This window comes from Aplysia californica, unplaced genomic scaffold, assembly GCF_000002075.1.
Source record: "Aplysia californica isolate F4 #8 unplaced genomic scaffold, AplCal3.0 scaffold00125, whole genome shotgun sequence".
In the NCBI taxonomy this organism is placed as follows: domain Eukaryota; kingdom Metazoa; phylum Mollusca; class Gastropoda; order Aplysiida; family Aplysiidae; genus Aplysia; species Aplysia californica.
This window is the reverse complement of record NW_004797395.1, coordinates 581950-591949: the sequence shown is the minus strand read 5'-3', so window position 1 is coordinate 591949 and position 10000 is coordinate 581950. Positions and strand designations below refer to the sequence as shown.

The following is a 10000-nucleotide window of genomic DNA, read 5'->3' as shown; positions in this document are numbered from 1 at the left end:
TTCACACAAAGAGAAAGCAAACAAATCTCGCGAAAGAGAAGAATAGTGAGCAGTCGACTTCAAAATCTAGGGCTGTCATTGATTGATTTTTACTCTTCATGTTTCTTGATCTTTGGGGATATGGCAGAGTGGGAGGGTTTAAAAAAAAAAGAAGGAAAAAAAAGGGGGGGGGCGAGGTCGGGTTACAAGGAATACAGGCGACGAAGTACAGGTTTGCGTCGTCACTGCACACCTTACAAGAAGGGTCTTTGACCTCGTTGAGACGCGTAATAGGCAAGCTTGTCGCGAGAGCGTGAAGGAAGCTAAATTCATTGGTGGAGTCGAGAAAAGCGCGTCTATACTACAACCGTGGTCAGAGAAAGCAAGACAGCAAGACGTACAGAATCAACATCCGACAAGTTCGGAGGGCATAGACCTTCCTCTGGCTTTCTTTACCATTTTTCAAGAAACGACAGGACGTATTTGATCGTCATTCTGCGTATGTTCATTTTAAAAAGTTGACATTTAGACATCGTAGGAAAGCAATTAATGTGATCATTGTTGTATGTTGTCGGAGTTGTTATCAATCGGCGAAGTATAAAATTATTTATTTTTTTTTAAAAACCTATCAAAACAACAACCCCCACTAAAGTTTACAAGTGATGAAATTAACAAGACAAATCATTATGCCGCACTAATATTCTTTTGTGTGATCCTGTGCTTACCACTTAATATGGAGAAACCGGCAAAAATAAAAGCTGTGCAGATTTTGCGAAAAAAGTTATTTCATATCTAGATAGATATACACGGGACAGAGTCACTCTTTACTTACACTTTTTGAAGTATAGCTTTCAGTAGACGTAAATGTATTGCGGAATTCCGCCCATTGTTTAGCATTTGAAAGGGAAAGAGAAAATGTCGTGAGTTTGCTATTTTGTAACTTTCGCGAATTTAAAGCGTTGCTGACGAGTTGAGATAGTGTACTTTTTTATTTTGTTTCTTTTTATTTTTTACTTTAATTTTCTATTTGTTTGTCAAAGGGTTTCTTGGCGTTGGCCTACGTCTATGGTGAGTTTGTGTCAAAGATTAACATCATACACCCTCACAGGCATGCTTACATACACGCATGCATATATGCACGCATGCAAACTCTCTCTCTCTCTCTCTCTCTCTCTCTCTCTCTCTCTCTCTCTCTCTCTCTCTCTCTCTCTCTCTCTCTGTCTCGCTCTTTCACACACACACACACACACACACACACACACACACACACACACACACACACTCTCTCTCTCTCTCTCTCTCTCTCTCTCTCTCTCTCTCTCTCTCTCTCTCTCTCTCTCACACACATACACATGCACGCGCATGCACACACGCGCATGATCATATGAGTGGTCATGTATGGAATTTCTCTCGACTTCATTCACACGACTCTCTTAGCCTACTCTAGGCATACATCTTACTATCAAGGTTCTTGTTACAATAATGATAGATGTAATATGTCCCATATCTATGTAGTAAGTATTTACTTTGCCAGCTACTGATAAAAACTCCCAAACAGGGGGAATAGAATGTATGGAATACTTGGGCGTCATAATAAACGTCCTGTCCTAAAGTGGGTAAAGCATTGTTTTCTTTCTTTTGTACTTGTTCCAACTACAAAAAATTGTACAGATTAAGGCAAGTATACAAGCAAAACTGCCCCCTAAAAATCGTAACCGTAAAAAGAGAAAACAGAACTGGCGCAAAGTGTGAAGAATGAAATAACGGCTAAACATTCTACTAAACTGAAACAATATAGGCCAAACATCTGACCCCGATTTTTCGTTCTCTTCTCAGAGGTGATTTGGGGCAAATGATTGATAGAAGGAGAAACGACAGGAATAACCAAATAAGAGAAACAGCATCAGGATGGACGAGGAAGACAAGAACAGCAGCTGCACGGACTACAGCGACAGCTCACACTCACAAGGAGGTGTACAGATGAAGAGGCAGCTGGGTGTGGTCAGTGCAACGTCCATTGTCATCGGTTATATCATCGGTGAGAAACTTCAAGCTCTAATTGTCGATAGATCGGGTGGTGGAGGGAGGAGGTGCTATCAAGGTGGGGGTCTTCATTCCAGAAGAAGAAGAAGAAGAAGAAGAAGAAGAAGAAGAAGAAGAAGAAGAAGAAGAAGAAGAAGAAGAAGAAGAAGAAGAAGAAGAAGAAGAAGAAGAAGAAGAAGAAGAAGAAGAAGAAGAAGAAGAAAAGAAGAAGAAAAAGAAGAAGAAGAAGAAGAAGAAAAAGAAGAAGAAGAAGAAGAAGAAAAAGAAGAAGAAGAAGAAGAAGAAGAAAAAGAAGAAGAATGATAACGATGATGATGATACTACAACTACTACTACTACTACTACTACTACTACTACTACTACTACTACTACTACTACTAATAATAATAATAATAATAATAATAATAATAATAATAATGATAATAATAATAATAATAACAGTTATAACAATAATATTAATAACAATTGCAGTTATATAATATTGCATGCTCATCATCTACAACTTTATGCTCTATGCGCATGCAACTCTTATTACCCCAGCAGCACACCCTTGAACACTCAGAAAATTCTTGGTAGGCCCTATATTCATTCGGTCATGGTTTTGAAATGTTCATGTATTAAGTTTTGAAACGATGCTGGGGGGGGGGGGGGGGATACAAAAATCTGGGAAGAAGCCCGGTTTGACCCTCTTTTTCTCATGTACGTCAGCATGAAATAAATATTCTAGGTTATAGGGAATAAGGTTATTCATACGCCTGTCGTGACTGTTAAAATACTTTCAGACTGTGTGTTCAGGTTTTGCGTCCTCAGTTGCCTACATAGGCCAGAGGGAAAAAATGGGACATGGAAAAAATAGAAAGGGGGGGAGGAGAGGTGGGGAAGACGACAGAGGATGTGAGGTTGATGGAAGAGAGAGAGAGAGAGAGAGAGAGAGAGAGAGAGAGAGAGAGAGAGAGAGAGAGAGAGAGAGAGAACGAGCGAGCGAGCGAAGGAGACAGAGAGACGAAGGAGAGAGAGAGGGGGGGGGGAAGAGAGAGAGAGTGGGGGAGAGAATGGGAAGAGACATAAAGAAATGGATTTTTGACTAGCTAATCCAGTGCAACAAATTATGGTTTGGGTTTTTTTTACCCACTTTTTTAAAGACACTGCTTAATGAACTGCGAGCATTGTCTGTCTGTTGTGGTACTGCAAAAATATCAAACAGACCACAATCCTCCTTTTTTAGCCTATGCTTACGAACTGGAGACGGTCAATTTTTAGAGGAACTGTTTACCTTGATTAAACCACATTAGAACAGATTTATTTATCAATTATCAGAAAATGAGGCAGACATTTTTGTATCTTGCGCGTGTAGACGGAAAGAGCAAAATGTTTGTCTGCCTGTATGTCTGTCTGAATGTCTGTCTGTCTGTCCGTCATCCCCCCTCTGTCTGTCTATCTGTCTGTCTGTCTGTCTGTCTGTCTGTCTGTCTGTCTGTCTGTCTGTCTGTCTGTCTGTCTGTCTGTCTCTCTCTCTCTCTCTCTCTCTCTCTCTCTATCTATCTATCTATCTATCTATCTATCTATCTATCTATCTATCTATCTATCTATCTATCTCTCTCTATCTATCTATCTGTCTATCTGTCTGTATCTCTATTTCGCTATCTCTCTTGCATGAAACAACAATCAAATGTGAAAGGTCAGGAGCTGTAATTTTGAAACTACAAGTACAAAATTGCAAGTCATTGAGTCTTGACCTCACTGAAGTCGCAGTCAATGACAATGAAGAAGATACAACATTGTTCAACGAAACAAGGACCCCTTCTCCATAACCAGTAACTGCCTCATCTAATCAACAAGTGGTTTGTCGTTGCTTACTATCTTGTATCTAGTCAGGACATTGCACGTGCGGGTGGATTGCCGATGCCCTTGTGTGGTTTGATTCTACTCTCCTACATCAAACATCTATCGTCCTCATTTCTCCTTCTTCTTTAAATTTTGTTTTATTTAACCGATGTCTAAAAAAAAGGATCCATTTAAAGGGCAATCGCTGACTTATCTTTAGACCAATTTTAACAAAACTTCAAAGAAACAAAATTCAGCCATTAGGACGTTAATATGTCAATATGAAAGAAACTAAATTGTTTGAAAAATATCAAATTTTAACAATTTCAACAAAATTTAGTCTAGCGCAAAACTTTGCAACTTCTCTAAAATCAACCATATTGTTCCTTTTCAAACAGTCACTTTTGTGCATAGAAGAACAGATTTATACAAAATTGATATTGCCAAATAAAATCAGTGAGGTGAAGTGTGTTTAAAACTCCAGATGTTGAGCATTACTCTCGCTACAAGTTCCAATATGTCACTGTAAATTTTCAATAACCCCGTTGCATGTTTCTGGGACGTCATTTTCAACATTGAGTGTTAAACTTTTCGATTGTTTGTGGGTTGTTTCCGTAGACTCTTGTCCCTCAAAATACCCCCCAAAAACAAGAGGTAATTATTGAAAGGGTGTGGTGACCATTCATGTGTTAACTTTCAGTTTACAAGGCGTTCTCTAAGCGTTTCGTACGAGCACACGAGGGCCATTCTTGATGTGTGGGGTGTGGCTTCATCCAACTGGAACCACGCCTCCTTAGCATAACACTTTCTTCCCAAACTTATACGAAACTGTCGACAGGACATGTGACTGTCGTGATTTTAGGCAACCGTCCTTGTCCTGAAACCAAAACATGCCGATCACGCCCCTGTGGCTGAACATTGTAATTTTGCGCTTTACCCAATATTTTGGTTGAAATTCTTAACTTTGATATGTCTCAAATATTATGATTGATTTTCTTTAAATTGCAAACTTGGTGTCCTTATGATTAAATGTTATTTGTTTAAGGTTTTGTTGAAATTAATCCAAATATAGCCGAGTTATTGCTCTTTAAGTGAGTCCCTTTTTTACCTACCCTGTGTTTGTTACTCTCTTTTAACACCTCAAATTTTGGGACTTGTAGGATCTAGTTGTGTTGTAAGTGCCGTAAAACGCTTACTAAAACAAGATATTGCTCTTCAAACCCCTTCCTGGCCTACATGACGTACGCCGCTCGCCATTTTTTTTACCCGGCAAACAAGCCAAGATGCCGCTGCTGTGACGCACAGCGTTCGTCAGGCCTTGCAGCGTGACGACCATGTTGACGAATAGCTTTCGTCATAGGCTGTATTCTGCTTACTGCTTCTATTAGATGTTTTTCGTTAATCGCAGATTCACATTTGGGAATATTTTTTCTGTACACAGAAATCTTTTCCTTTTAAATATAGTTAATAGTATTTGCAAACCAAGCGACTATCGACACACCATCCAGCACAACGTGCCTACCTAAAAAAAAATTCAATGGCAACAAGGCTAGAGGGCGACCGAGAAAGACCTGGATAGATGGAGCCAGGGAAACACTAACAACTCATGGCATCCCCCTGACTCGAGCTCTCCGGTCTCTTTCTTCCCGCGACACCCAAAAGGGTATAAGCGGCGGATAAAAGTAAAGTAAAGTAAGGAAAACAGGTCTAATTATAGGAAACTGACCATGCATAACACTACTTTGTCCCTTAGGATCCAAAACTGCCCATTGAAGCAGGAACTGACCTTTTGGCACGAAGGAATTAAGTCGATATTTGCGGTGAAGCTTCAAACCTCGTCACCGTCGCAAGCATGATGCCCGACTTCGATTCCCAAGTTAGGAGAATTTTTATTGAGTATCTCGGTCTTTCTGCTAGGATGTTGTATTCCTCTCAGCTCGAGTTGACCCTGATATGCAGGATCGAAACCTACCTCCTTCATGTTTTAGATAAGACAAATAGGGCGTAAAAATACCTACGTTATTCTTAAAAAAAAAACCTCATTTACATAATATTGTACAGTTCAAAGAGCAAACAACAATCTGCAATTCAAGAGAACGCTCAAATCTAGGCTTTCATTCCCTTTTTTCTTTTCGTGTAGTTTCCAAATAAAAAACAATGGTTAAATTTGTTAAACTTTTGCATATCCGGGGTCAATTACCTACCTTTGACAAAAGTGAAATCAAAGTGTTGTGTAAATATTGTTGTCCCTTGGTTTGCTTTCACTCTCTCTCTCTCTCTCTCTCTCTCTCTCTCTCTCTCTCTCTCTCTCTCTCTCTCCCCCCCCCTTTCATTATTCCTTCTGTAAACACTTTTTTTCTGATTTTGTTTTCTCCATTTTTCAAAGCTTCATTTTTTTTCTTCTTAAGCCACAATTCAAGGAGGGATTCAGAATATCCGATCTCTACTGTTTCTTCCACCGTTACATTTTTCGAGGTGGGTTCAAAGTCGGATTCCGTTTTTGATGGGTACAAAGTTGACCAGACCCCTCTCCCCACCACCTACCCTAAAAGGAAGAAAAAGTAGGGAACACATTTGTTTTTATGTAACCGATTCAAGTCCCGATTGGTTAAACGTCAATCATTGGTGGCGGATCACTCCGACTGGGCCTGTCAAAGCCAACTTGGACTGAGTGGAATACAATATCCCTGCAGGAAACAAAGATATAGAATATAATAGACTATCACGCTTTGAAATTGAACTCATGACTTTAGCATGATATGATGAAAAGCACAAACAATAATATACTTCTGACACCAGTGAAGGAGATTCTCACTATCAACCCGTTCGTTGTGCTGCTGAGATAATTTCTTTAACTCTTTAAGAACATAGCTGACATAATATTATTATGTCCCATTAGCAACAGAGCAGAGGCAATAATTATTTTTGGTACATTTAGAACCATCATACGCAAACCGAAAAGACGAGGTACCATATTTCATGGTATGCATGTAGCTGTCTGCTTTCGTAAAGATTCGGATAAAGAAAATCATGTTTTAAAACTGTTTGAATTTTTAAATTATGCCACAAAACAGCGCATCATCACGCCTCGTTACGTCCTCAATAAGGTTAAGGTTCTGCTGGAATGTGAACGCTTGAGTGGTAGACTGGACGAGGTTCAAGCGAAGCCTTTGACAGTCAAATTCAACTACCGGTAATGTCGAAATTATCTAAAAAGGCTATCGATTGTCGCGGAGAAAAGTGGCCACCTAGGACAGGTGGGCGTCTTACACAGTGTCATTATAATATACAAAAACTGCAAGGAGGGAACGGAGATGAGGCCGTTTGTACAGGTGATTAATACAGGTGGGTGTTAGAGCAGGCTCGACTGTATTTGCTCTGCATAATAAATGGAGGCCTCAGTTTCATTTTTATTGTGGAACTGGTGTCAAATATGTAGAACGAAGGGCCTCAGCGGAAGTGTTTGTGTGTGTGTGTGGGGGGGGGGGTGTGTAAATTTAGAGGGTGTATCAAAATTTGTTTGTACTAGAGCATGCATATTCTTTGTTCATAGTGTATCTTGGGTAATGACATTGATAAGGTGAGGGGCGGGGGTTAACTACATGTACTAGATTCAGGGAGGGGAGGGCATCTACTGAGTGTGCACACGCTCTATCATAGCAGCCAAGGGGATTTCAATTTACACTTACCAACTGTACTTCGAACTCCTCTTACCCAAAGTTTCGATTAGTTCACTCGTTAGTATAACTCTCCTTACCAACTTTCCACCCTGCCCCCCCCCCCAACCCCATTATTTCCACCCCTATCCTATCTTACATAGTGATTGTTTATATTCCCTTGAAGGTCACCCCCACGATGTTGAGAGGATGTGGCAGTGCGTTCTGCTTGTTGCTAGGTTACTAACTGATATGTCATGTTACACATACTCTAGCGCGTAACCGTCTGGTAGTTTAATTAACAAAACTTCGTATTAACTTTCAATAAGACTTCACGTAAGAAAAAAATAACACTTCACTTTCTGATTATACGTAGAGTTATCAACAAACAGCACTAGAGTGCAGATCTGTGTTTATCTAGCATGACTTAAAGCCTCACAGTACACTTTTGAACTATAAAATGTCAAGCATTGCTTACTATTACTTCATTCTCTAAGAGTTTACATCAAATCGACGAAGCCTAGTTCCTTGAGACAATGGTACCTAAACCTTACCTAAACGATCTTTTGTGTTTCTGTCTAATAAGTCCTTAGGTCTACTGTCGACACTAAATAAAAGACGACTTTCTTACGATGGCTAAATCTTTAGTTTATTCTACTACTTCTCTTCACCTCTCTTCCCAACCGTACCTGACCTTCTCATAAGCCAACCTTGTTCCTTCTCTTAAACTACCCAAGTACGTTCTCTATCTCCCTACTTTTAAATTATTGGGGATGACTGCACACCATATTGTCATAAGGCATTCCATAGCCTTCCCTAAGCTATCCTAGTTTCAACAGTCTAGTCAGTTCCCGGACCTCGGTTTACAAAGGCCCTGACGTCTTATTGTCACCGACTTGCTGCGATCCCACATCAATTTTAAAAAACATTTTCTGGTGGTTTGTATCATATACTTACTTATCCTCGCATCCAGCAAAATATACATGGGACTTATTTCATGAGACAGAAACATCCGTTAATGACATTTCAGGGTAGTTTCTCACGATCCACCGCACCAAGCGTTACTAACCTGGATTCTGGAAATAACGGACTTTGCAAAATGCGGGGCCATAAATTCTAAACCTTGGCCCCCCTATACTATGATTCCGTGCTCTGTCGGATACTGAGCCACATTGGATATATGCTGGGAAGCTGCATTCAGGATAATTTTGTCTGGTGTTTATGTGTCCTGACTGACCCCATGCCACTCTGGCACAAGGTTACTGCCTTACTTTCAGCCCGTAAAGATTTTTCCACCGTTGTTTACTCAGCAGCCAAGTTCACCATGACCCATATCCATATCATCTGTACAACCTACATGTTATATTCTACACCAATGCTTGCCAATCTGGGTGATACCGCTCACAAGTGAGCGATTTGGTGTTTTTGGTGGGTGGTGGGGATCAGCCAGGCAGTGACAGGTATTCTTTTATGCCTCGCTTGGAAATACATCCCGTTGTGTTAGTCTCTTGAGGGTGGCAAAAATGGGCGCTTGTCATAAAAGGTTAACAAGCACTTTTTAGGCTAACATCTTCAATACTGTTATGAATATCAGCTTTTAGCTGTCGATATTTAAAAGGTATAAGTGGTGAAACAGTTAAAGCAGTTGTAGTTCTGGTATTAATCCCCGACCTTGCTTATTATAATATAGTAAATATTTATCATTTCCACCACGTCTTAAATCCGATAAGGCTTATAATAATATTCAATTACTGTACCGTTCCTGCTTCCCATTTTGAAATTGTACTTCACTACTTTTTTATGAAATTCAAAGGAAATGTGGAATCCGCACTGTCAAAAATGGTATACTGCATTTAAAAAGCGTAGAAAGACACTGATTATACCCGAAGCAATCTCCGCCTTTTAACCATCCTCCTCTTTCATTTTCCACCCTCCTCCAGAACCCCCACCACTCCACCCCTTTACACCGCACCCCCTATTTTTTACAATTTAAAAAATAAAACAAAATGTTTAACAAACAAATGAAATAGAATTATGACATACTAGAGAAATTGTCTTTTACATTCCAGGTTCCGGCATCTTCGTGTCTCCCAAGGGCGTGATGCTAGCTACTGGGTCAGTGGGGCTGTGCATGTTTGTCTGGGTTTTTGGAGGTGTCATCACGATGTTCAGTGAGTAGTAAAAACAAATGTATACTACAAATTAATACCGTCGACCTTGTCTAAGACAGCCACCCATTGTCGAGAAGAAAAGTGGTTGTCTTACACAGGTGGACGTCATTTACAGTGTAAGTGTAATTTTGAAGAGATGCAAAGGAGGAGGGTGAAAGTGGCCGTTTGTATGGGTACGTGGTTGTCTTAGATAGATGACCGTTAGAGCAAGTTTGACTGTATATAGTTTGAGGCTTATGTCCTCCCCCTTAACAACCCAAACACACACACACACACACACACACACACACACACACACACACACACACACTCACAAACACACACACA

At 40.1% G+C, this 10000-nt stretch overlaps 1 protein-coding gene across 1 annotated transcript in view; it reads left to right on the top strand.

Moving 5' to 3' along the window:
- Positions 1-7160: 7160 nt before the first annotated feature.
- LOC101858402 (asc-type amino acid transporter 1) overlaps positions 7161-10000 on the top strand; it is a 12406-nt gene continuing 9566 nt past the window's right edge. Inside the window, exons 1-2 of the mRNA XM_013081304.2 lie at positions 7161-7191; positions 9572-9673. Coding sequence (XP_012936758.2) covers positions 7161-7191; positions 9572-9673 — 133 coding nt within the window. The remainder of the gene's footprint in view (positions 7192-9571; positions 9674-10000) is intronic.